We start from the raw sequence: 27,031 nt of genomic DNA on the forward strand, positions 1-27,031 counted from the left end.
GTTTTTCATGACAGAGGGGCAAAGGGAGCAACTACAGCCTATGCAGGGTAGGACAGGGGTTCACCCTGGGTTAGGGTTGGACCCAGATTAAGGCTGAAAATCAGTTTCTTCAGGCCATCACACCAAAGAAACCCAGTGAGCAGCGGATTCTTTTCAAAGCACAAGCAATTCACTTAGTAAACGGGGACCTTGCTCTTGTAAGGACAGCCTTCCCTCAGCACGGTGTCTAGGACAAGAGATAAAAAAGGACATGCCAGGCGGAGAGCCGCCAGGACACCTGAGCCTGCATTCGCCCGCGGGCACAAAAAGGCATCTCATTTATACTGCATGACTTTAAGAACGTGGCGGGCAGAAGCGGTTACTGCATCCTCCCACTGGGAGCGGTAAGGAATTCCACCAACTGTTCAGATCGATGCATCATGCAGCTCAGCCAGCTCTTAATATGTAATCAAACACTGTTATGTACAAATCAGGTTGGGGAGAAAATGCTCAGGCGGAGCGTTCTTTTCTCCAGCTTGTCAGTGCTGACTGGCAGCGGCACAATTGCTGTGGTCGTCCCCTTCAGTCGCAGAACAACGCAGCGGCAGTACAAATGGCAGGTTAAACAGCGTAACATGTCCCTGGCAAGAGCTGGCCAGTACTCATGAGACTAGGTATAAAAGGAGAAGCCAGGACACACGGGCAAACAAGAGAGCAGCCCCGGAGATCAATCAGTCTTTATTTACAGTATTTACAGTCAGTGGCAACAGCAGATGTGTGTTGGTGTGCTAGGAACCCCGGTACAGAACATTTGTCACTAATGCTCTGACTGCTGCCGCGTCCTCCGCATCTGTAAAACACAAACAGGATTGAAAGATCAGGGAACAGGGTAGTAAAATGCAAGGGATGCAAGTCTGTCAATCATTTCCTGCGTTCCTTAGTTTAATGCTAATGTTTGCTAACATCTCAGGATGGCAAATGGGAAAGTGTGTGGTAAGACTGAGTTAGTGCTTAGCTTTACAATTTAAAAGACGGACATTATTCAGTCATTATTACTTATTGTGCTTCATACAACCCGTGTAACAAAATATTCCTTACCTGTCCTCGCTGCAGGACACTACAACTGTTGTGAGACGCTACTCTCTCTGGGGGAAATGAGCCGATGACTGAACTCCTCAGTGACAAATTAAAGAGCGGATGGACTCTTTGTCATCACCCTCTGGTTACAAGGGTGGATGAATGGCGGCTAAGAGCCTGAGAGCTGCCGCTGACATTTCTAGGAGGTCACAGCAAGGCAGCTGAGTGCACGATAATTAAAACTCCCTTTAATCTCTTTTTAATTAATAAAACCACAGTCTGGGTAAACAGTGGGAAGTGGTTAACAGTGGAATTTATTTATCCGAAATTAAGGTTTTTATTGTTTTTGCCGTTGAAGGCCGAACAGTTGGTCATCCATGCAAAACAATACAAAGAGCAAATGCTGTGTATATGACGTGCATTAATATTAAACATGCAGAATGGACAAGGTTTGGAAGGAGCATCTCAGAGGCAAAGTGTTTATGCGAAAACTAACCGTGCAGCCCTGACAGTAAGGAAATTAAAAATCAGAGAGCAGCATCCTCGACTGCTGTGCCCTGCGTGCTCCTGGATTACAGCCTGACTGAAAATATACTGAGCCCAGCCGAATGACAGGCTGCGGATTTATTTAGAGAACATTTGGATGTGGAGATATAAATATAGGATCCAAGAGCGACTGCTTGAATTTGCTTCCCAGCTTCCTGGACGTGTAGCTGAGAAAATGGACAGTATATCCTTTTAAAGCATCCTCATGCAGCGCTTCTCTCAGTGATTTCTGCATCAGGATTTACTTTCGTACAGCAAGAAAAGGCAAAGACGAGCCGACCATCTTTACTTATCTCGAAAATCTATGAAATGTCTCAGTAGGTAGAGTAAGTCACTTTTCAATGAACACTACTGACAGAAAACTGTGGTTGAAAATGACTGATAAAGACATATGCTAAAGATGGTAGTAAAATTATGTCATTATGTTATATATATATTTAAATAGATTTGGGTAGTAGTATTTCTTCCCCAGGGGAAAAAGAATGGAAATTCAGAATAGGATGTTGTGCAATATGCAAAATAGGAAGAAAACTGCTGAATCTAAGTAGATACGACATCTTGGTGCTTCAAAAAATCTGCTTGTACAAACTGTTTCTGCATAAGGCTCATTAAACTCGCCAGTGAGCAGCAGCTTGTTAGCAGCAAAAGTCTGTCATATGAAAAGCTGTTTTCCTCTTCGCTCATTAGCATTCAGGTCAGAGTCCGAGTCTAACAACAGGAAGGGCGACCACAAACAGTCACGGTTGGCCTCTTGTCCAATTAAAACACCAAATCCAGGATGCTCCGGTCTGACCTGAATGACATTCTCTGTGTACTTACCAACCCCCAGCTCCTTCAGGTGCCTCTTAAACTCTGGTTTCTCCTCCAGCACCTTCAGCAGGTTTGTGGACTCCATGCGCTCCAGCTCTACTTTGTAGTAGACGTAGATTTTGTGGTTGAAGCCGACGTAAACCAGGCACGATCTGTTCTTCCCATCCTTACAGGTATACTGACCTACGAACACAAAAAATGTGATGTGAATCCCAGTCAACGCAATGTCAGTCATCAGCTGATATGATTCTGTGTGGCAGAGCGGCATGCAGCAGAGATATTTATTATTTCATAGATTAATTACAAAACGCACACCCAAATCAACATACCTGTTAATGCGCACAGCATATTTGCTGCAACAAAAACCCTGTATTTGAATCCCAATTTGAAGTTTGGGGGAAAAAAGAAGCTAAACGGCGCCGCCTATTGGTGGGATGGTTAAAAGCACAGCCACCGCTCACACATTGGTTTCACAAAAGCATGAAAACACGATCTCACACTGACATCATGAATAGAAATCTGATTTTCAGCTGACATAAGAACCGATCCCTGTGATGTGAACAATAATGAGGGAGCCTCACCAGCACAGAAGGCGTTGACGTTCTCGTCGAACTGGAACCGCACTACTGAACGATTGTGGTCAATGATGTAGGTTTGACCATCCCAGGCACATGCGACCACCTCCTCTCTGCCATCTCCCTGCAAGCAAACGCAGTAAAGTGTGAAAAGAAAGGATTTTGCTCCTCATACACTTCTAGGTGGGGCTTCATTAATTAATGAAGAAATCAACAATCCGGCACCTGAACGATGCCATTATTTTTGTGAATTAACTCTGCAAAGCTGTATGGTTTTGTTATAATTATTAATAAAAATAGAACAGAATAGGACAGGAAAAATCCTGCTTTGAACCTTTGCAGTATGTGGAATTTTGATCTGTATAAACAGTGACAAACTTACAGTAACATCCAGCTTCTGCAGTGCAAACAGTTGATGATCCACCTGAACCGACCACAGCAGCTGTTCCGAACTGTCCATCAGTTTTAGGGTACCTGTGACGTGTAAAGGTGGGTACAGAAGTGGACAGGTGTGTGGATATTAAAACGCACCCGTTCATCATAAGCCTCAAACACAATACCTGCATTTATTCTTTTATTGGCGACAGACTATGAAAACAGGCATGTATAAAACCCTTTAATTGTACTATAATCTCTTCATTCTCTTGGAAGACGTGGAGTGTCAACAGTTCTGAGTGGAAATTGTTGGCAGTCGGAAGTGTTCCGAGATGATAATCCTCTAGATCCTCTGGTCTTTAAATATTTATGGCGTCTCCAGCTGCTCTGGGAACTGTTGAAGCCTCGCACCCACATCTCCATATGCAGCAACATAATCCCAATATATACAGAACTCCTTACATTGATCCCTAAATCTGCCTATTGATTAAAATTTGATTAGGTTTTCAATTCAGGTTCTGCTGTTGTCCTTACTCACCATCTAATGTACACAGAGCAAACAGGCCACACGTTGCTGATTCCTCCTTTGAACCTGTTGAGAGATAACAAATTTTATTTTATCAAGAAAAAAGATACAAGTAAGACAAAAAACAGGTATATTTATTAACCGCTAATATTAAAGCTGGGTGGAAAAGTGCAATACCTAAGTGAATTATTTTATGTCTCAAATGTAGTTGTAATTTAATGTATTCATTCAGAATTGAAATGAAAAATATCCTCAATGTTTTTTTGAGATCATGCTGCATCTTTTCTTTTAAGCTAGTAGTAAATTCGCCAGTGCTTTGACCTTTACTTATGCTGCCAATGAGATGTGTGGAAACATTCTTGTTGTGTATCCGCCCAGTGGTGAGATGTAGAATGACATCTCTGGAAGGCCCCTCACTGTGAGGCGAAAAAGAAAATAATTGAACAATCTAAATGTTTTAATACGTCTAAAACTTATTGTGGACTCAGGTCTGACCTCCCAGGAGTGGCAGGGGCCTCCTCTTCAGAGCCACTGGAGTCCTGCTGTGTCCAAGAGCAGAGCAGAATAGCATAACCACATCCTGGTTGGGACACCATCAGTTCTGGTAAACCCTCTGGACCTGGGTTTACAGACAAACTGTCCACCTGCATGACACATGTGAGAATTAAGACTAGTTCTAGTTCTACTAGTTCTGATAAAGAATCAGAGTATATCAGCTTTTTATTCTCGAATGACTACATATACTTTAATACACTAAACATGCAGGGAACCGTTGTTAAGCTCCTACCTGGCCCTCTAAGAGCCATTTCTTCAAAAGGATAAGCTGCCCGATTCCAACATCTGAACTGTCTGTTGGCTCTTCCCAGCGGAATGCTCGGACTACCCGGTCTGTATAGCCCACAACCAGCTCGCAGCGGCCATCACCATCTGAAGATTGTGCAAATTCTGTAGCCTAATCCATGATGACAAGGTACAAAAAGCAGACAGCAAAAATAGAACATTTACCAATGTCGCTGATGAGGATGACTTTGGTGTTGGCGGGGATATGTTGAGTAAACAGGGGCTTCTGGTCATCAAACGATGAGAATTCATGCTGACTGGAGGAATCTGCTTTATTTGCATTGACTGCACTCAAGTCAAAGAGGTGGAACCACCCCTCGGCACCAACAGCCACCACAAAGTTCTGGAAAAACAGAATGAAACAGACAAGCATAATGTCCTTACCATGTACTCTCCCAAAAAGATTCATTTTCTGCTTGTGCAATCTCCAACAAACCTTTCCTTTATTGCAAACATCTCCAACGGCGACACAAGTCAGCTAGAAAATCAAAACACAAATCGTGGGTAAAAGAAAGGCTGCCATTTGATTATTTTGGGTTTCTGCACTCACCATGCCCACACAGGTTCTTGTGATCCAGGGTTTGGACTCGTCATTCTTGTACACCAGCAGTTTTCCACTGGTGTCCCCCACGACCAGCTCATTTAGCTGCAAACAGCACATGTGTTAATGTGTTGCATCTAAATGGAAGATTGTGAAGATTTAAATGGTAGCTAAGGTCGTAATTATTTACCTAAACATACATTCGTATTTAAAAAAAAATAGATTGAGGTTCCTAGAAATCAACGTGACTTTATTTTTAGTAACTTAACCATACACTTATGTCACATAAATGTAATAAAATATGCACCATAAGTGGACTTTATATGATGGAGAACGGACCTGGCTTAGAGATACACATTTTCTAAAAAAAAAAAAGAAGTCTTCTAAATGTAATTCTGACTGAGCTTTTTAACAATTTAAAGTTGCTAAAGCGCAGAAAACGAATTTAGCGTCATTAGCTTACCGAGTCGTTGTCTGCATCTCCGAGACAGATGGCGTGAGGAAACAGAGTTCCAGTAAAATCCAAACTTAGACGCTGAACATAGTTTAAGGACCGCATAGTTGATAAAACAGCTGTTTGATGAAGTAACCGCTATTAAATACATACAATAATAATAATAATAATCCTCTCATCACATTTGGGGTACCCGCTCTTAGTTGGAGATGAGCTGCTAAAACGGGCGCCCACTTCTTCCTGGTAAACAAAGGCACGTGGCCAGCAAAAGTACGGATGCTCAAAAGAGACATCTGTCCTCTTTTGCGAATGGATAAATAAATACGTGTCAGCCTGATCTGATTTGCCAATTTTCACTTAAATGATGTCCACGTATGATTAATGCATATTTCCAGAATACTTTAAGGATTAGGTACAATTCATATTCGGACTATTAATGTTGGACAAGTTGAATTTATAAGTGGTAAAGACGTTACATTATAAAATTTTCTGAATAAATCTGTATCATTATATTACTTAATTAAGCAAATGCTATCCAATCAGATACTCAAATAATGTCTCATTAACATGAGTATTTGTAAATCGAATATTACACAATGACTGCAGTTGTGATTACTTACCAGTAGAGGGCAACATGTGATAACAACTTTGCCATACTAGGATTCAAAGAACGTTAAAAAACCGGAGGTTGAAGCGAACATAAAGTCTCTTGAGATATACTGTATACGGTATATTTTAGATATATTTATATTTAAGATATTGTTAAAACAAATCCGAAAAATGTTTTTTCAATCTAAATAATTGCATTTGTGTATTAGTTTCTTGCAGATCAATTTCTTTCGCAACTAGCAAAAGCCTTCCTATTTTATTTTCCAGTATATTTTGATCATTAAATTATAATGAAACGTTGGTGTGGCTGCATGTTTTTGCTTCTCAGCACCTGCCAGTAACAAAACATGTCCTGGAAAACTATTTTTAATGACAAATTGAAAGATTCTAAAGATTAAGCCTTAGATCACACACAAAGACGCGTTGATAAGAGCGTTTCAAAGTTTTTTGTTTTATTGTCTGCTGGTAGATTAAGGACAGACTCGAGATAAATACATAATGTGGTTAAAGAAGAACACGGGCGCCCAGATGTCATATTAATTATTACACCCAGTCGTGACTGGAAAGCCCCTCGAGAAAACTGTACGCCCTCGCTGCCTCTGGAGGAGCAGCGGCAGCGGCGCAGCAGCAGAGAGAAAGTCCTCACAAAGCGCTAATTGGACTCTGGGAGCGCCCTGACAGGGCATGGATAGGTTTCAGAAAGCCTGGCTGTGGCGAGGGGCGCAGAGGGAGGCTGAATAGAACCCACGCTTCTTTTCTAAACTCTCTCGCTGGGCCAAAAAAGGGGAGAGAGAATGGGGGGCGAGAAATAAAAGAAAGTATTGGTAGTGGGGAGGGGAGGGCGGGTGGTCAGGGGCTCTTCAGTGCAAGCTTGATTTTGAATGCCGCTGCAAACTCGGAAAAATTGCAGTTTATTACCCCCCCCCCCCCTCCCCCCGGAACGGGCGTGCACGGAGACGCACGCGCAAGATAGGGGTGTGTACTCACACTTGAAAAGCGTAAAATACAACGCGAAAAACGAAGAAACGAAACTTGGTTTCTGACGAAGAACAGAAACGCGGCGAGAAGTATGCAAAAATGAAGTTTTTAGCTTCTTTGTACACACCCACACACAGAAAACAGAGAGGGAGCTCCACCGCGGTTTTGTTCCACGCTGAAAGGCGCGTTTTAATATCCCGCGCCCCTCAAAGCGACAATAATCGGCTGCGCTCTCCGCGTCCACGCTACTGTAACCACATCGGGTGTATCAAATCATTCACAAAGCAGCTCCGAGAGGGATTTATGGCCCCTCCGCAGATTTGCGCCCCTCCGTTCCGCCTGTGCGAGTCTGACGATTTGCTCTAATCAAAGTGGAAAATTCGGCCTCTGATGCACAATGAAACCCTAAAAAGAGGACGTGCGTTTGAGAGCAGACGCCGGCGAGCTGATTTAGGAGCGGAGCGCTTTCAGCACCACAGTTTGGTCCGGAGCTGCAAGAAGAAAAGATGCGTTTAGTTAAACATGCTCAGAACAATGGAGTGCAAACTTCAAAAGTTAATCTAAAAAGACTACAGCTTTTTGGCTTCTTTCAGAAAAGTGAATGCATTTTTTTTACTTTCATTGATTATCCCGATTTTAATTTGCCGTGAATAAAAAAAGAAAATATCATGAAAACTAACAAAGAAAACACCAGATCATTTTTGAGCGCGTGGAAAAAAATGAATTCCAACTGTTTCTATGGCGACACTACTTCTGCATTCCTGCCTCGGATGCAATATTGGAAACTTTGCGGCGCTCTCCGGCGCGCACTTATCCGACGCCCGAAACAGACGAAGCAAGAGAAAAAAACTCACCTCTGTTTGTTTAGTGCTTCAAGTGGCACGCGTCCGGCGCGCGCAACGCACCGGCACTGAGGCAGGAGCTAAGGTGTATCCACGCGACTGGAGGGCGTGGCCAGGGCCCCATCCAGACCGATTGAAAAGCAGTGGCATCTCTCCTCGACGACTCAGAGCAGATTTGAGGAGTGCGCGAGGCGGACTGCCCAGACAGAGCGCGTGAAAGCGACCACACCACGTGAACGGCACGAGCGGGACGCACCGCCTCTAGACTTTGGTGATTTTTTTTTTCCAATACGTTTGCGTTCACCGGGAATGAACCTCGCAGCCAAGATGGAAATTAGCGTCAATCAGCCGCAGCTGATGCCTCCCGCCTGTTTCTTCTCCGCTGCCGCGGCGGCGCAGAGCATCCAGCTGAGCCCCAGCGGCAGCAGCCAGAGCAGCGGCAAGTCTGGCTCCAAGCACCCCAAAAGGCAGCGCTCGTCCTCGCCGGAGCTGCTGCGCTGCAAGCGGAGGTTGAATTTCGCGGGGTTCGGCTACAGTCTTCCGCAGCAGCAGCCGCACGCGGTGGCGCGGAGGAACGAGCGCGAGCGCAACCGGGTGAAGCTGGTCAACAACGGCTTCGCCACCCTGCGGGAGCACGTCCCCAACGGCGCGGCCAACAAGAAGATGAGCAAAGTGGAGACGCTGCGCTCAGCGGTGGAGTACATCCGCGCTCTGCAGCAGCTTCTGGACGAACACGACGCGGTCAGCGCGGCGTTCCAGTCGGGCGTGCTGTCGCCCACCATATCGCAGGGATATTCCGCGGACATGAACTCAATGGCAGGTTCACCGGTGTCCTCATACTCATCCGACGAGGGCTCCTATGATCCCCTCAGTCCGGAGGAGCAGGAACTGTTAGACTTCACCAACTGGTTCTGAGCATCTGTGTATGAGGTAAGAGATCCTCCAGCTCAAACAGCGGTATGCAAAACCAAATCAGATTTCAAACAGTGACCTAACATTTTTCATTTCTTGCTCTTACAGAATTATGGAGAAAGTCAATTTGCTGATGGAGCGCGCCTGGGATTGCCCGGAGGAGGCTGGCGGTCCTCAAGCAAAAGACGCGCGGGGTTTTGGCCCCGCATCCTTAACGCCCTCCAGTCCTCCAAGACATTGACAGATACACACAGCCTTAACGTCCCAAAGCTTGGGGAAACCAGACCGGAGGTCAGCGCAAGGGATTATAGAAGACGGGTCTCCTGACAGCGTGGGAATCCAGGCTTCTGTGCATTTGCCCGTGATAAACAAAAATAAACACCAAAATGAATTCCAGCTCTTCGGCAGCAACGTTTAAACGCTAGTAAACACGTCGCTCTTCAACTATGCTAAACCCAATCACAGAACACAGACCGTTTGGTAAACCCTCTCAGAAAAATGCTTCCAAGACGCGGATTTTATTCTATGAAATTCTATATCGAAACGCCTTTTAAAGTATATTAAATATTTTTGTATGTAAGAGATTTATAGATGTTTTGTACACATAATTTTGTATATATTTTGTCTATATATATATCGAAGTTGCTTCTATACCTCCTGCCTATGTAGACGTGTAGTCTATTATTCTCTGGCTCTTCGTGTTTGACGGAGTTTGACACTCCGTTGTTTTCTCCTAGCACCGATGTGTCTTATTTAATAGCAAAACCATGTTATTATTGCATTATACCAACTTCTCAATGATCAAAACTTATGCAGCTTTTATCCAAACCGAGCTATTGTCTCTTTCTACTGCCGTCTTCACAAACACAGATGTTAAAAATGAGTCTTTTAACCATATTTTCTAGTCCGATAATAAAATGATTTGCTATAGAATGACTTTCCATGTTCTGTGTTCGGGAGCGGGGCTGATTTCACTTTTCAACATCTTATAGATAACTGGAAGAAAAAGTGATGAATTACGAAGTGAATTACGACCGACAATAAAAAAAGAAGCTCAACTTTTACGCATGTTTTACGCACGCATAAATATAGACTCAAAAAGCCCTCAGCATCTCACTGGCCAAGCTTTACACAACAGAAGTTATCAATTGTGGGGTTTCCCTCAGTGGGACTAATAAAGGTCTATCTTATCTTGCGCGCATAAGCAAAACATAAACCAGGCGCGTAAAGTTTATGCATCAAAGCGCAGCTATGAAATGTCCTGAAATACACCCAACGACGAAGCTGCAACGCTGCAGCGTCTCTTAATGCTGCGTACCCACATCATTACGATCCATTCATAGAGTTAAAAAGAAGAAGAGAGTCTGAACGCCACTTCAAAGTTGTTTAACAGAAGAAAAACACATTCATTTATAGGTTTAAGCTTCTGTCAAAAAACAACCTAAACTTTTTTTTTTTTTAAGTTTAAACTAAAGCATTTGCCCGCTCAAAAGAGAGATGGAGGGATCGTTAGTGCGCTTTGGTGACCACCAACAGTAGTTCGAAGTGGAATTTGTACTTCTGCAAAACGAAGTTTGACAGGTAGAGCCGGGGGCAGCAGCCAGACGCGTGTCTGCTTTAATGAGTGAATGGGGGGGTTGTGGGCTGGTTGAGTGGAGACACACAAACTCCACTGGCTGATGGCGTGTGCCTCCTGACAGCAGCCTGCCGTCCAACACGCAACAATACCCACCTGGGAACGAGGGGAAAGCCTGGTGTTTCTGTACGCGCGTGTTTAAAAAAGTTCTTTCAAACAGGTTTAAAACGCCGGATTAGATCAGAAAATCTGTGGAAGAGTGATAAAACAGTTTATCAAGGAGGGGGCGGCAGGGGCAGGGCGCGCGTTCACGGTTATTGTGAGAGATGCGCGTGCATAACAGCTGTTCTAAAGCGACGGTTTCAGGGGCCACTAGGGGGCCCTAAGTGGAGGGATTCGCAAAGCAAAAAAAAGTTGTAAATGTGGAACATTTTACAATCTCTAAACAGAGGAAAAAGGTCGATGGAGGCCAGATAATTTTGAAAAAAACAAGGATAAAACTGTCAGTTTTCCCTCCGTGTTTTCCCAAGAATGTTCCAACAATATCCCTCAAGATCTATAAGTAAAAAAGTCAACATTCCATATTCAAATCTGAATTTCAGAAGAAAGAAATAAGTGCCAACATGTATTCATATTTGTTTTGGTTTTTATTTGTTTTCCAATTGTCACCCTTACTCTCTAACGAAACATCTTTTATTTTCATTATGGCACTTAAAAACAGCTTCAACTCAAATTAATGACATTTGTTGCAAGCATTTCTAAATATGCAGTGTTTTATCACAAAATGTTAGTTTTGCCTACAGTCTTATTTAGTCCAATCCACCAAATAAGTCAACCAAATGCCACAAATGAGATTTTTCTTTTAAATAAGCTAACGCCTACACAGCATTTATAACAAAAAAATGCATTTACATTTAAAGTTTTGTTAAACTGAAATCAAGATCTACAAACACGTATTTCCCATAATCTGAACTCTCTTTTTCAAAGTTAGTATATATTTTGATAAGTGAACAACACTATGTAACAGATAAAAAGTGTTGTCTATATAGCCTCCTTAAGTTGTAAAGACATGAAGAATACAATAAAACCTAAAAAAACAGTAAAATCATTCTTAAATCTGTACTTAAAAGTTGTTGCTAAAGCAACTTTTACGGCGACAGGGTTTCAGTTCATGATGACAAACGCCTCTTACGGGACGTCCCTGATCTGACAACCCTGCTTTTGCAGCCTGTCAGAGCCTATTATGTTTTCCTGTTTGGCGGTCTGTCAAGCGTGTACGAGCCACGGGAGAGCGCGGCCATGTCTAATTGGCAGAACTGAGGCGAAACAAAGGCTCAAACTATATAAGTTGAATATCTTATTGAATATCATTCATCAGCCTTGATTAAGTTGGATAGTCTGAGTGGCCACCTTCAATGTTGTTTTTCTTTCACTCCCAGACAATACGCACCCGCTTGTGTCAGAATAATTTACATGACGCTGCCTCTGAGGCATTGGAGTTCCAGAAAGTATGAGTCAATGCCTGACGAAAACCAATTGTTGGTTGGATTGTGTGGTTACTGCAGCCTGGCTGCAGGCGTCCATTGACAGGAGCATTTTAAAATTAAAATCTATCTATAAAAGTTGTCATCACCTGCTAACTAGCTTTAACTAGTGTTAAATTGAAGGTAAATGTGGAATAAATCCCGCTGCTTGGTTCAGATGTCATTGAAAGGGTTGGAGATTACTGAATTATGGATGAGCATGAAAAGAGGAAGGTGGGCCAGAAAGTCAAGGAGGTCCAGGGGTGGAATGTGCCGCAGCTTCCTTAGGATGGTGGCCTCCTGCTCCAGATGGATCCCACCGGCCTTCAGTTCCAGCAGCAGCTGTTCTGGACTGATGAAGCCCTGCTGACCTGTGGCATCTCCTCGCTGCTCATCCAGGAGACACAGGAACAGTTGCTGCGCGAGTTGGGACAGCGGTTAGCATAGAAAAAAAGGGTGGCAGCCTGACGCCGAAGCCGCGTGTGTTGCTCTGCGCTCGTGTGGGCTTTTTTGTGTGCTCCTGTGGGGAGCTTCAGATTACTCCGACCTGTTTCCAGGCGTTTTGAGTGCACCTGTTTGCACAGTTAATGCAATCGAGGTAATAATTGTTGGGGCAGAAGGAGGCGGTGTGGGGGAGGGGGGGATAATCCTTCTGGCAATCAGCACCCCCCCCTCACAGGCCTCTCCAGTTAACAACCCTATCCCTAACAGCTCTGTAATTACAAAGCCTCCTCTACCTGGCCAGAGGCTCAGTTTCCACACCCCTGGCCACAGGCTTTCGTGCCGCTCAGCAATTCCCTGTATGAAAGAGGGAGGGCCCAGCTTGTGAGCGTGCTGGTAGGGTGATGCCGGTCCATCTCAGATGAGCTGTGTGTCTCAGGCTGATTACAGGGGTGGGAGGAGTGGACGGCATGTTCACTGCTGGGCACTTTAATGAGATTAGGCCCGTGCTAATCTATGAAAAGGGAAAAGCACCCATTCTCTTTCTCACTGCATCTCACTTCCCTCATTTCTATGCATATGGTCTCTGGTATAAAAGCTAGCTTTACAAAGAGAGCTTTAGAACTGCTCTTCAAAGTGTTTACCAGTATTTATTTCATTGTAATTATACCCACGGTGCCATGAAAGAGTGACGTTTGTGCCGTGAATGCGGCCAAAGTTGAGATTGAACCTGGCATCGCAAGGATGCAGTCGAGCGTAAAAGTGCAGCTCGCACATGTCAGACAGCAGAGGTTGGTTTAGGAGAATTCAGGAAAAGTTGGTATTACCTTCACTTTGAAGAGCCTCGCTTCCAATGAGTGGAAGTCCATGCTGCTGATGAGCGATCGCATAAACTCGCTGGAAACAAACAGCAACACAGTAAATTAATCTGAGTGAGTAAACTACTGAAGTTCTTCCTTCAGTAGGTCCATTTTCTGCACATTTTTACATTCAGTCTTAAGTTGGATAATTAGTTTGCACCTAGCTGCATCCTGAAGTGTTCCACAATCCAAACTGACGCTCGTCACAACAAAATAAAGTGATGTTTTTGGTAAATGCGTCGCACATGAATCCAGGCCACTGTTTTTTTGGCGGGGCTCTCGTGCGATGTTGTGTTGTTGTGATGGTAAAGTGTTCTGAGCCCATTGTGGTTGCTCACAGTGGCCCGGCTGCCAAACAATACCCAGGCACACGTGGACATCCCGCCACAGTAACGGATAAAACTGCTCTGGTTTTGGGGTGAGGGGGGGAGCTGTGCAAGTGTGCTGAGGTTTTTGGGGAGGGGAACGAGCTACTGGGGTACGCGGTGGTGGTCCGATTGCAACCCAGCAAAAATCTAGGTCTGGTTGAATAATTAGAGGGAGACGCGGGCGATTGTGTTGGGACAGACCCTCTTCAGTCCAGCGTGTGGCACAGCGACGGCCGACCCTACTCTAATGAGAGCCCGGTGTTAATGAGCCCCTCCTCTCCTGCCAGAGGGAAGAATGGACGAGCGCTGGGCCAACGAGTGCAACGCACGCCTGAGTGCTCCCAGCGCTGTGATTGGCTGTCGTCCTCCAACCACAGCCATGACGGGATGAAGCGAGACAGGGCAGCTAATGATCATTAATTGCACTTGGTTTGCAGTAAAAGAGTCCAAACGCTGGTCTGCTAAGGACACTGGCGTGATAATGGCTAGCATCAGCGAGGAGCATGGGGATGGGTGATGGCGCTGTGGGGGGATATAATAGCAGCCTAACCCATTTTCTTTTGTGGGCCCCGCTATGGCACCCTGCTGGGAACCACAGCAGACCTGCATGCTTACGTAACAAAACTTTTGGCGGTCTCTTCTTTGGGGCGTGGCGACATTGCGAGGGATGCAAACATGTCCTGACCTAGAATCGAGAGTTGTTTTTGGATATTTTTAAGCGGGCTGCGACACCATGCTGACCTCTCTGGTGCCTGGGAGTGGGGGGGGACTCATTTTGTCACACTCTGCTGAGATCTGTTGTCTCATGCTTTCTCTTCCAACCCTGACTCATGAAGTCTTATTTTCAGGAACCTGATGACAGAGTGATTACAGTCGCACTCATGCATGCATGCTCACAAAATCCAAGCAACAAGGGGTGAAAGTGATCCTTTTGGGAAGCCTGTATTGAAATGTGCTCCTTGGCAGATCGTGTGACTTGCCCTGAGGGTTTGTGGTGCTGTGTGAGGTGGGCTTGTTAGGCAGCACAGTAGTTTGGGGGGGCAGATGGGCGTTGCAGCAGAGGCACTCCAGGCCACTAGTGCACCTAAAACCCTGCAGAATCTTGCCTGTTGAGAACCATAATAGCTCCTGGCTCTGACACGTCATGTCATGAGGAAGATGATGAGGCACATTCAGGCATTTCTGAGTCCATTAGCCTCATTGGTACAGTAGGTACAGTTCTGTTCAGACCCTCTTACATTTTCCCCCCAATAATCTACACTTAATACCACACAAGGACCACCCAAACCCAAAATTTTAGAAATATTTGCAAATTAATAATAAAAAAACCCTAAAATGTAATTTAAACATCAACATCCAGAGACTTTAATGTCACACTCATGTGCATATCAGAGCAGAAATGAGCAAGACACACACCTGGACAAGGTTATGAAAAAACCCTTCTTCATTTATGGTTTCGAAGAGATCAGCAGTCTCACAAAGAAGAGGCTTGGTTCTTACAGCTGCTTTTCAGAACAAACTGAACAGCTGGGGGAGAAGATCTTCGGTCATAGAGGTAACTAAGAACCCAAAGATCAATCTGACTGAGCTCCAGAGATTCGGTCTGGAGATGGAGAAAGATTCGACCTTATTTAGTCAGGTCTATCAACCATGTCAAAGCTGAACAAAGGAAAAGGATTCATTCATTTGAAACTAGTTGTTGTTGTTAACTAACTTTTGCAGCGTGAGATACCACATTTAATGACATAAGATGGTTATACAAAAATTTACGGGAAGAGCCGACTCCGGTTTCAGAGCCTCGCTGGTTGTGTAACTACAGTTGCAACTTATTTCTAAAACAGGATTAGAGGCAACAGGATTAACTGAAACAGGTAAGAGGATCGATTTAGTGCAGCGCGGATGAGACGACAGAAGGAAGATATTGTTTTCTCCTTGTTCAGGAGCCGGCATTATGAATGCTGATCTGCTATCGTCTTATTATTCAAATAGCAAAAAGGAGTTTTGTGAAGAGGTTTAATATGGTCATTCATTATCATTACTATAATTGCCTCTATAGAGAGGAGCCACCCTGGTCTGCCTGTGCCAGTGGGGCCGGCAGTCTACAGGCCTCCTCTAACTCACAGCACAAAAGGACTGGCCGTAAATCAGAGGACCCATGACCCTGGCCCTGTCCTCGCTGAGAGGGAGCTCTCACTGCTGGGTGAGGGCTTTGGGAGCACGCCTTGACCCTGGGAGACCTCCAGAGTTGGGTTGGCTCCACACACTCCTGTCTGCAGGAAGCTATACACCCCAGGGCAGGGTGAAGGAGCGATGTGTGTGGGAATCTGCGGCATATGGGGTGAAATGTAGAGACGGCAGGGCTGAGTTTAAATCAGAACGGTGCCTTTTGTCTGCGGAGGGTTCAACACGGGCCGCCACCGACCGTCGCTGACACAGCCGTCCTGAATTCAAATGTTCTCACAAGACCCTACAATAGAAACTGCCAATATGAAGCTGCCAATATGAAGAAGCATGCGCCCGATACAAAGAGAATCGGACTTGGTTGGACTTTTTTGCAAAAAATGTTGCAACCAGAATTTTCCCTCAAAATATTTACTTTCTCCTTCTTTCAATTCAAATCCTCTTTTAAAATCAGAACTACAAGTATTAAATTGTCCCGTTTAAATCATAAATATGGTCACGGTGTCACACAGAGGCCATTGACTGGCCACATAAAAATATTTGAAGGCCATTGAGGAAGAGGATCAAAAAGAGCCCCACACACGACGAGCAAATCAGCGGAACAAACTTGCGTACACTTTGATTTCTGTTCTTATTTATGGCAGGTCAGGGACTCCTCGTCCTGCTTTAATGGAGAAGTGTGTCTCCTCTGACTCACTTACTCCAGGGTGGCTATTTTCTGCGCCAGACAGGAGATCACAGCGAAGAGCCGCAGGTCTATGAGCCCATCTGTAACCTTGAAATCCACCATCTCCAGGATCTGAGATAGAAGAGAAGAGAGGGGATGAATGATACCAAGTTTCCTGTTTCTACCTGATCATTTTGTGAGAAACGTCTCACTAGGGCTCCGTGAAGAGCCTCGCTCAGGTTTACTCTGTAGGAAACATGCGTGGAAGCGATGAGTTATTTGTAACGGAGTAAAAACCGACCCTGTAAACGTAGATTTCCTCTTCTTCAGAGAGCAGCTCTGCGGGGACAATGTTTTTCAGAGCCAGTAGAGCCTGAATGGAGGAGATGTAGCCGTCGCCGTCACTGTCGGCCTGCAAGCAACCACACCCTCGCTCTCATCACCACAAAGGTCATCTTTAAGCCACCCTGGTTTAAATGATCAGCAGCCTAGTCAACTCTAAACCGGTTCATCATTTTTGTTCTTTATTAAGAAAAATACTGGTTTTACCTCTAATTATGTGCCAATAAAAAACATCATGAGCATGAATTCAAGTGATTCTCAAGTGCCGTTACACTTACTTCTTCAAACGCTCTTCTGTAGTCAGCCAGCTTCTCCTGACTGAAAATGCAGTATTTTGCTAAAAAGTCAACTGCAAAGAGAAGAAGGAAAAAGCAGAAAATAACTATCAGATGTAGAAAAGAGATTTTCAGCCATAGTACCAACAGTAGGCTTCTGCCTAAACCCGTGTCAGGGAGGATTAGGACAATATTCCTCTCCTCTGGTCACATTGGGGTCATGGACGATGGACAATACAGGGCCAGGGGTTCACGGGGAGTCCATTCGGCCTTGATTGGTGGTGATGGAGGTCGGGGGGATAATGGCACATGGCTGAATAGATGCTGGAGACTCAGTAGCGAAGACCTTGAAATCAACCATAATGTGGTGGAAAACGATTAAAGCAGGAATCCAGGAGGAGTGTAAATCATAAAGCACATAAAAAGTAAATTCCATTCAACTGCACATGTAAAAAGTGAAGTGACAATATTTTAACTGGCGTTGAAAACAACGGCAGTTTCCTGATCATCTTATTTTAGCTGCGTTTTTTAATGTCTGCCTCGGTCAATTTATAAATCCTGTCAATATACAAAATTGTTGGTGTGCAGAAATCAATAATTGCCTCCTCAATTAGCACTGAAGCTCGGTGGAATCTTTGATTTCAATGTCTGAAATACGCATATAACGGCGAGCAAGAGAAGATGTGGGGGGCAAACTGAGACTAAACACATGCATGAATATTTCAGTGGGCCAAATGTGTGAGGGAGAATGACTTGGAATAAAAAAAGGAGGCGGGGGGTAGAAAATTGGGGCTTTTAAGCTGCTGCCACTTCAATTTAGAAGATGAGAATGAGTCGACTGAATAATGGATCCATTCATTGGCTCGGAGAAGAAAGAGGAGCAACAGAGTTGATATCAGTCTGGACTTAAACCCCTGGACCTCTGGGGTTTCTCTGCAATAGTAGGGGGGCAGTTTGAATCTTCCATTTATCAGCTTAGGCCTAATCAAAACCAGGCCTTCAGTGGTCGCGTCCTTTCACATGCAAAATCTTACATTCGTGTCCAGTCAACTTGACTTGTTAAAGCATGATTGATCAAAAAGTCGGCTTCGTGCATCTGTTTGCAAATATCTGCGGCGATGAGCGGCTGCAGGAGGAGGACCCGGCGCTGCACGCGCAGCCGCCACCAAGTCCCGGCCTGGGATTTAAAGCCCGTTCTCTTCAAAAGAGACCAGAACATTCACACGGAGGCTCCGCCGGTGCGCTGGCTGATCCCCTGAAGAGAAAAACGCGGATTGTGTAACACAGTGAATGGATCCAACACCTCCTTATCACGTGGCTGAGGTTTAGGTCCACTGACCATCTGGAGTAGAATTAGCTGTGGACCTGTGGCGACTTCAGCGAATCCAGAACACACACATGAATATATTTATTAGTAAAAGGCCAATGTTGGTGCAGTATACCGTCACAAACCAATTAACTGTGTGAAGAGATTATAAACGTATCATCTTACGTCTACACCTGCTCTATCTACTTTTATTCTGAAATTATAAAATACTTTCACTTAATTCCCATCTCGATCTAAAGAAATGGTATCTAAAGGGTGAGGGCCAATGATCTTAAGAGACATTTGTCATTGTTTCCAATCAGCAAGTCTCCAAAGATCCAAAAATGAGCCCTCACAAACGCACAGACTGAAAAATATTGATGATTGGTAAGGAAAAGACGTGAAAGAATATGTACAAAAAGACTTCATGGCTTCTGCGCTTGAAATTTTCAGTGTTTAAAAGTAGACCTTCAAGCATTTACTGCATTTTGATACATTTCTAATACTTTGTCTTTTCGGTACACCTCATAAGCACAAAACTTTTTATTAAACCTGCTGCATATCCAGCTATTTAAAGGGAAGGCCAGTCAGAAAAAAGTCAAACTAATTAAACAAAGACCTACGGAGTCGTGAGGGAGCATCAGCCTAGCTGGCAATTCTGGTGGACCCACACATGCAGCAGCGGGGCGGTGGTGCCGGGCGAGTTCAGGGGTCCCAGGCTGAGGGGAACACTCTGCCGGGGAATCAGACGGACAAAAGGTGCAGTGGAGTGAGAGGCTGAGGGAGGAAGCGAGTGCGGGTGGAGCAGCGGGACAAAGCCGAGGCAGTAAAGCCTTCTGCCTGATAGCCTTATCTGATTCCACTCCAGCGCTTGATGGCTTTTTTTTCACCCTGCCTTTAAAGCGCACAGGTTGTGCCTTTGGTGTGAAGCCTAGCAGAAAATGTTAATCAAGAGAGGGACTGTGTGGAGAAAGGCGAGAGAAAGGGGAGAGTCACTCTGCCGAAGCAATAATCTGTAATGAGACCGGGGCGATTCAGTTGCAATTGAGAGAGGAAGAATGGGCCTGTGATGATGATGATGAGCAGGGAGGTTCACTCTTTCACCGCCGTTTGTTTTTGACGTTTTGTCCCTTTTCTCTTGCAGAGTCGCTGCTCGCACGCCGGCCCACAGGCTGCAAACAGCCGTGGGTCACAACTCATTTAACACACACGCACACACACACACACACACCACACACACACACACACACACACGGGCAATTTCTTCAACATCTGCGGCTGACAGATGAGAAACACTGCTGACTGCTGGCCTGATGGCTGTGGTACTGAACTGTGTATGATTCATTTTTAGAAAGGTGACCTCCAGAAATTAATAGCAGCCTGAAACGTGGCTATAAAGATAGCCGTTCAGGCCCTTCATTTGGCCACATCTGGTAGTAAAACTGTAGATTCTTTTTTGTGTAGATTCCTCAGCAAATGTATCTCCATGATCAGCGCTTGAAGCCTCTCCGTGCTCTCCGTACCTGTGTTCTCCAGGTACTCCAGTTTCCCCCACAGTCCAAATAGATGCTGATTAGGGTGGCTGGAGACTCTAATTGTGTCTGCTGGGGATAGACTCCAGCACCCACAAATAAGATTCCACATATTAGTCTATGTTTACTCGATTTCTGACAACAGATTATTGATAATTGTGCACATTAAGTTACAGACTGCAACCTGAAACCCTAAACTACTGTGTACCGGTACTTGAGTCAAAGCACTTTGATGGGTTTGATAGTTATAAAGCACACACGCACAAACAGCAGTCTATTGTGTTTCTAACGAGTTCACTTGTTTATTGCTCTCTTTCCCGCTTAATCCCAGACTTTTGTTTTTGTTCATCATTGCCCTGTATAAATTGTCCTATAATTCCTTTAACAAAGGTCACATTCAACAGTGGAGAGTATGCGACCCCCTTTTTAATAACAGTGGAATGTTGGAGCGCAACCTGCCCCACATATAGAGCCCCAAAAAGCGTGATTAAGAGCAAATATTTTGAATGAAAGCATCGGGGTAAACAGAGCCCAACCGCTCTCCAGCTGCGACAAATTTGCGAGACACAGGTTTTTGGGACGTTTTAGGCTGAAGTTCTTACAAAGGTGATGATCCTGTGATTCTAGCGCCTGAATTCAATGAGACAAAGCAGCAAAATATGCTGCAGTAAGATAAGGAGGTGAGAGGTCTGGGTGCCAAAGCAGGCCGGTAAACCAGGCCAAGCCAATCATTTCACAACAGTCTCAAACAAGGTGTTGTTGGCAGTTTCAAACTGGATTGAAATCAAGTTTAGATGTAAATCTGATAAAAGAGTTCCAGGAGGAACACCAGACCAGCAGGAGGAGCAGTGGATCAGCCGCACCCGTGCGCACGATTAAAAGTAAAACTAATGTGGGTTTTAGATTAAATGAGCTTCTGCAATATGAATAATTTCTAAATCACTATATGAAGCATTATATTTTCCATCTAATCACACGTCAATCTGATACCCAATCATGCAAATTTAAACCTATATGATTAAAGGATTAAGATTTCAGCATAAATTAGGTCTCTGTTACCAACAGTACAAGGAGCTGACCCCATGATGCCAGTACAGTGAATGAGAATTAGTTTTTTACCTCAACCAAAGAGTAATTTGCTTATTCTGACCACATTTACAGAAAAGCAGACAGATAAACCTGACTGTTATCCACAGCAGTTACTCCTCTTGCATGAATATCGTAACAGAAAGCTCTTCCTTTGTTTAACGAACAGCACCCAGTAGTGGTGATGCGTAATGATGACTCACGTGTCAGAGCTCAAGTTACTGAGCCACACGACCAAGCAAAAGGCTGAATGCAGTGACATGGTGAGGATGTGTTTGCCTTTAAAGGTCTATAAAACACAAAACATCTCCCTGTTGAGTCCCTTTGAATTGCTGTTTTTCAAATATTTTAACAACAAGTGATCGAAAATGGTGCAGGTTTTTATTTTCTCATTAATTAGTAAAAGAAAAAGACAAATAACACATTCTTTTCAACTGAAACGCATTATTACTACTTCAATTTGTGCAGGGCTCTGTTAGCTAACAGCAGTCTGCCGTATTTTTCTGCTTTTGCTCCGTCAAAATGCGACTCCTCCCCCCTCACTTTCTCCAAAAAAAGACTGGAGTGTGTGTGTTTGTGTGCCTGTGTGCTTTGATGGGGGTTAAAGCACTGGTAGGAAAACAAACAAAGACACACTGGTAGGAAAACAAACAAAGACACACGCACTGGCCACACTCTGCTCTCTGGCGTCACGCCATCCACCTGACCACAAACCACAGCTTACTTCACAGCATGCCACACACACATACACACACCTACGCCCAGTCAGCTCCTGCCACAGATCCACACCGATATGCCCCCAGGGTCTAAATCATCTGCTGTACTGCAGTACCAGATCTCCAAAGATAACCTCACAAAGCAAAATCATCTGCTATTATTGCCCTGCCGCTCCTTGACATTGTGCCATTAATAAGGCCATTGTGGAGGCTCGCTCTCTGTTTGGACATCATATAATAGACTCTTTGACAGATTTACTTTGCTCTCTCTCTCTCTCTCTCCGTCCAACGCAAAAACGCTGCACATATTCCACGCTGCTGCGCATCAATAGGTGGGTTGTTTGTTTGCCTAGGCATTCTGGACTGACGGTAAATACCAAAGGCTGAACAAACAGAGGGTTACTTAAAGGCACCGTACCCGATCACACACTGGCAACATCCTCACACACGCATTCACAAACACTTCACGCCGCGCACCTCTCTTCATCTCTCTTTTAAAGCATCTGGTCTTTCTTGTCCCCTCGGTCTGCCATACCTCACTCTTGGATCAACAACGATTCCTCGTCGACGTCCGCCCGCGAGCACGAGCGGATGATGGGTGGGGTCTGAGTCAGACTGGCTTCAAGGTCGCCAGGTGTTCCATATCAACGCGGACATTCATCAGAAAGCCACAGAGTCCCGAACAATCACGCGGCCACTGGTTAACAGGCACTACTTGTCCCACCGCACCTACACAAAGGAGACCACAGCCCCAGGTGTCAGCAGGCAAAAAATGGGGTTTAAAGCTTAACATAAAACCTGGTTTTACCTTAAATCTGTTTATTTTTTTTGCAATTATACAGCTTAATGTGATCAGAATGCTATCAAAAACCATCATAGGTTCGACCCTGTGAATTCAGTCTCAAATGCACTTTCTAAATGTACTTTTGGTCCCCGATCCAGATCCAGAAACCAAGCAAAGCATCAGTATTTCCTCATATGCAAAACTAAAACCAAACTGTCTGTGATGGAAGGGTGGCCAGCTTGTGCCCATGACGTATGGGCACAAAACATGACGTGTTCCCTGAGCCAAGCAGGAAGACGGGCTGCAGTACCGAGTACATGAGCTGTCAATCGTAGATTTAACCCTTCCTCGGCACAGGATAAATAATTAATATTAAACAAAAATGGCTACAGCTTATTCCAAGCATGCAACCTCCAAGAAATGGGGCGTTTACACTAACATTAAGTAAAGGTCAAGTTTATTGAACTGTGTAAAAAAGAATGCATCCTTGAACTGTCGCCATCTCTCAAAAGACGTTATTTAGCACATAGTGTTAAGATCTGTAGGATTTATTTTGGTCTTTGCCATTTCAGGGGTTTCCTCAGCAACACAGATGAGCAAAGGAAGTCGGATTGACAGGTTGTTCTGAGCAAACATAATCGCGTCCTTTCTGTTCTGTTCTTCTCTGCGGCATTAACACCAACACCAGCCAATGACGGTAACCGCTGCCTGATGACAACCTATATCCACAACTATGAATGAGTGAACGGTGGCAGAGCACAGGAAGTCGTAGGTGAGTGGTTGTAGTGGGGGAAGGGGAAGGCATCCTCTTTATTCGGGCATCTTTTGGCAAGTGGTCAGCGCTGGATGAAGAAACAGACAATTATGACCACTCAGGCCCTTTCAGAGTGCTAATGAGGAGTCACTGTTGTGTTTCTGAGTGTTTTTCTGCACAGGGACACACAACCCCCTCAAAACAAAAGGACCCTGGCGAAGGTTCAAGCATGAAAAATGACAGACTGTGTAAACGCACCACACCCATATACACAAGCACTGCGTGCACACGTCTCCCGATGAAAAATATAGCAGACTGGCACTTACACACGCATCAGTTTATGTTAATTATCATGAAGCGCTTGATTAAATGAATGATACCGATTTTGAAAAGTTTCCCAAGAAACCAGAGATGCGCGACCATTGAACTCCGGTATTCCTGCAGAATAGTGACACCAGCTGTGCGGTTCTTCATCCTGCCTGATTAGGGACTGAACAAACCTTTGCAATCAGTCCCATTCATGGTCGACCTGGCTGACCTCTGCGGAGGGCCGGCCCTCAGCCTTGACCTGAGGTGTGGATGCTCTTTGTGGGACTCGCCGGCCCTGGCACTCTCACAAAAGGACAGGGAGCCAGAAAATAGGTACTTTAAGGAAACAGGAGAAGTCCTCACCAAACTCAGGTTTGGAAAAAAAAAAAAGAAGCTCTAAAAATCAAGTGCTGTCATTGATGGCGATGTTTAGAGCGAACAGGACTGTTGGAAAATGTGTTTTTTCGGCATTATTCTGGAGGGAGAACATGAAGTGTAGAAGTGGTGTTGGCCAGATTTAGCTGCCACGCTTGATCAGGGTGACTCAATAAACCCACATTTACTTGTTTGAATATTTTGATTGTGACCGAGATATAAACCATAATAACAAGGAAATTGGGGTCTTAGTGCGGGACATTACAAAAGCCCGTTTTTAGAAGATGATGAACTCACAGTCCTCAAAGTTGGAGAGACCTTTGTTGACATCTGCCAGACGCGGTGCATCATTGTGCAGTTTGGAAAGCAGGTTTAGTGCCTTCAACTTTCTTTCCTCCATCCTTCTGTCCTCTTCAGCAATGTTGTCAGGACCCCTCCCCACTGTGGAGGCCTCGACTCCGTCCCTCCCTCCTGGATAATTGGACCCCTCGTCATCTGTGCTGGAACCTACAGCAGAGAGATGAAACACAAAATACATAATACAGCGAGTACTTCTTTGCTCAGTTGAAATGTATTTAAGAGTTTGAGCAATCACCACACTGCTGCATTCACTGCCAGGAAAGTAGAAATTGCCATTAAGCAGAAAACTCGGGACCCCACCCTCTTCTGTCCCTTTAATAAAACCCTCATTCTCATCACATTGTTCCCCTAAATGCCACAGTCACATCTCTTTTAAGTCCTTTCAGGGTCTCGCTGAGGAACGGACGCTCCTGCCTGAAATTTAAACAACCAACCATTCTGTTACTGACCAGCCAATTAAGGCTCCCATTATCTCTGAATATAAAGTCCACAGAATGCGGTCCTCAGTGCGGCCGAGCCTGCACAAAGAGCCCAATCAATGCAGACTTGAGCTTAAAGAGAGGCTGGAACAGTTTCCATTAGAGTTTGGGACGCTTTTCTTCACGCTACCTTTTCCAAGCACAAGTGTTGCGTACGTCAGGGCATGAGCGATAATTCAACACATTTCAAAACGGGCCCACTCATTGAAAGCTTGACCGATGGAGTGGCCTAGTGTTGGATTCATTTTCCCCGTCAGTGAGCCTGCAGCTTTCTGCCGCAGACCGATGGGCCCGTGTCTCATTTGATGGGTCGCCTTCCACCACACTGAACACAATCAGGCGCTCCCGCCAGCTCGGGTTTCAACGTGCCCACGACAGATGATAGCCGGGGCAGAATTACATTTATCTTCAGGGCCCGGAATTTTTATTCCGCTCCAACATAAACGACAAAGATATGAAATCTGCTCTGCTGTCCTGACATAAATATAAAAAAAATTAGTGTTTCGCCTTTAGAATATCTCCAGAAACACACAAAACAGAAGATGGTCTTTAACAACAGATAACCATGAGCAAAATTATTCTAAATTTCACCCTTTTGAAACGCTCCTATTCTAACCTCTGATGTGTTAGCGGTCAAATCAATCTGGAAACAGAAGCTGAGCTAAAACACACAGGTTACCATACCAACCACAGCATCTGAACACAGCAGATAGCTGGATTTGGCTGCGAGCGAGCGAGTCAAATCCCCTCGGTAATTCCGAAAAGGCCACCTAACACAATAAACACGCACCGCCCACCCAACGCCCGACTCTCTCCCAACACAATCTGCCTTGCCTTTAGCATCCAGGGCACCAGGCGGAGGCAAGAAGTTTGGACTTGTATCATTTTCTCCGCGTATTTGAGAAAGGGATGAGCATCGGCGAAACAATCGGCGTGTCGAGGCCATTCACCGATGCCACCCAGTGCATTCACTTGTCTATCTCTGGGAAGAATGGCAGAATAGGGACAGGGTGGAGTAAAAAGGAAAATCCTCACCAATTTATTATTCATGGGGAGGGGATTTTCCTTTCAGGCCTCCTTTATCGAAGCCTTTCCCAACACATCACCCTCTCTATCAGCCCTGACAAGTGCCAATCAAAGGGTCTGAGTCCAGGATTTTTTTTTTCATTGGGGGAGGATTGGAGGATTTCAGAGACAATAGCCAATGAGTCCGCAGTGATGGAGGCTTAGAAACAATGGTGACACGGTTACACTGTCAGTGTGTGGTCCTCTGGGGGGGAACCATCCTCGCTTAGGACACGGCTAATCGCAGCATGCACGTCTCTGTCTTTTTGGAGCCTAATCTGTCCCGTAGCTTCCTCAGCTTTTGGGAAACAATCCACTGGGGTCAGTTCAGATTAGTGCTCTTTGTCGCCCCCGCGCACCGCTACATTCATCTGGACGGTAACATCTTTAGTAGCAGCTGAATGCTAAACACTGGAGCGAGCGCAAAGTGACCAGGGCAGCAGGGAAACAGCCGCCACACAATTATGAGGGGAGGGATTACCCAACCTATGAATTCTGATTAGCAAAGATGGACAAAGGTCTTACCATAGGCCTCGGTGGGGTGCAAGGACATCTTAGCACGGCCGATGTATTTAGCATCAGATGTGCTAAACTACTGCTGAAACTGAGACAAGGAAATTCATTGATCTTGAAAGTAATCCTGCATATTGCTGGATTAAAATGAGGAATTAAAAGTTTAAAAAGGTAGCTCTAAACTGTAATATACAAACTATGTGTTTAGGAACCTGAAAGAATATTTTTTTAAAAAAGGAACAACAGATATGTAGCTATTCTCATATATGGTTCAAAGAAGCCCCAAATGCAACAAATAATAAATAAAAGTAAAAGTAAGTAAAGTTCTTTGCCCACTGAAAAGTTTCAGATTCAGTTTAAATTTAAATCTTAATGCAAATCAGTAATCTACTGGTTCATAAGGTCATCTTTTCTCAACTGTCTCATTTATATTGAGCCGTAATGGGGTCACTCCA

The 27,031-nt window shown here is 44.7% G+C and overlaps 3 protein-coding genes across 8 annotated transcripts in view; 1 reads left to right on the forward strand and 2 right to left on the reverse strand.

Annotated features, from left to right (window-relative positions):
* Positions 1-698: 698 nt before the first annotated feature.
* On the reverse strand, positions 699-5,986 carry itfg2 (integrin alpha FG-GAP repeat containing 2). Its single transcript, XM_057022316.1, has 12 exons — positions 5,733-5,986; positions 5,279-5,374; positions 5,165-5,206; positions 4,894-5,071; positions 4,676-4,815; positions 4,384-4,532; positions 4,210-4,304; positions 3,901-3,954; positions 3,370-3,461; positions 2,994-3,111; positions 2,422-2,595; positions 699-829 (listed from the first exon to the last, which is right to left on the reverse strand). The coding sequence occupies exons 1-12, from the start codon at positions 5,826-5,828 to the stop codon at positions 768-770; spliced, it is 1,296 nt and encodes a 431-aa protein (XP_056878296.1). The 5' UTR covers positions 5,829-5,986; the 3' UTR covers positions 699-767.
* Positions 5,987-7,926: 1,940 nt separating this feature from the next.
* On the forward strand, positions 7,927-9,997 carry ascl1a (achaete-scute family bHLH transcription factor 1a). Its single transcript, XM_057022361.1, has 2 exons — positions 7,927-9,082; positions 9,173-9,997. Exon 1 carries the CDS (start codon positions 8,462-8,464, stop codon positions 9,065-9,067), a length of 606 nt encoding a protein of 201 aa, XP_056878341.1. The 5' UTR covers positions 7,927-8,461; the 3' UTR covers positions 9,068-9,082; positions 9,173-9,997.
* A 1,271-nt stretch (positions 9,998-11,268) lies between these two features.
* The window catches only part of LOC130519108 (uncharacterized), a 36,010-nt gene continuing 20,247 nt past the window's right edge, over positions 11,269-27,031 (reverse strand). For 4 of the 6 annotated variants that reach the window (XM_057022259.1, XM_057022256.1, XM_057022260.1 and 1 more), the window contains exons 10-15: positions 24,457-24,666; positions 17,301-17,371; positions 16,982-17,092; positions 16,715-16,812; positions 13,432-13,501; positions 11,269-12,580 (exon numbers count right to left, since the gene is read on the reverse strand). In XM_057022259.1, coding sequence (XP_056878239.1) covers positions 12,338-12,580; positions 13,432-13,501; positions 16,715-16,812; positions 16,982-17,092; positions 17,301-17,371; positions 24,457-24,666 — 803 coding nt within the window. In that variant the 3' untranslated portion in view covers positions 11,269-12,337. Of the gene's footprint in view, positions 12,581-13,431; positions 13,502-16,710; positions 16,813-16,981; positions 17,148-17,300; positions 17,372-24,456; positions 24,667-27,031 lie in introns of those variants that run through there. The other 2 variants (XR_008948229.1, XR_008948230.1) reach the window with 2 other exon arrangements.

Source organism: Takifugu flavidus, chromosome 22 (assembly GCF_003711565.1).
Source record: "Takifugu flavidus isolate HTHZ2018 chromosome 22, ASM371156v2, whole genome shotgun sequence".
NCBI classification, from domain to species: Eukaryota; Metazoa; Chordata; class Actinopteri; order Tetraodontiformes; family Tetraodontidae; genus Takifugu; species Takifugu flavidus.

What these genes read in the sequence shown, in the direction of transcription:
- itfg2 (XM_057022316.1), bottom strand. Translation starts at nt 5,828, where the DNA reads ATGCGGTCCTTAAACTATGTTCAGCGTCTAAGTTTGGATTTTACTGGA. An exon ending in ATGTTTGCAATAAAGGAAAG is followed by an intron (nt 5,072 to 5,164) that starts GTTTGTTGGAGA and finishes CTGTTTTTCCAG; the next exon opens with AACTTTGTGGTGGCTGTTGG. An exon ending in CATCCTCATCAGCGACATTG is followed by an intron (nt 4,816 to 4,893) that starts GTAAATGTTCTA and finishes CACAATCTTCAG; the next exon opens with ATGGTGATGGCCGCTGCGAG.
- ascl1a (XM_057022361.1), top strand. Translation starts at nt 8,462, where the DNA reads ATGAACCTCGCAGCCAAGATGGAAATTAGCGTCAATCAGCCGCAGCTG.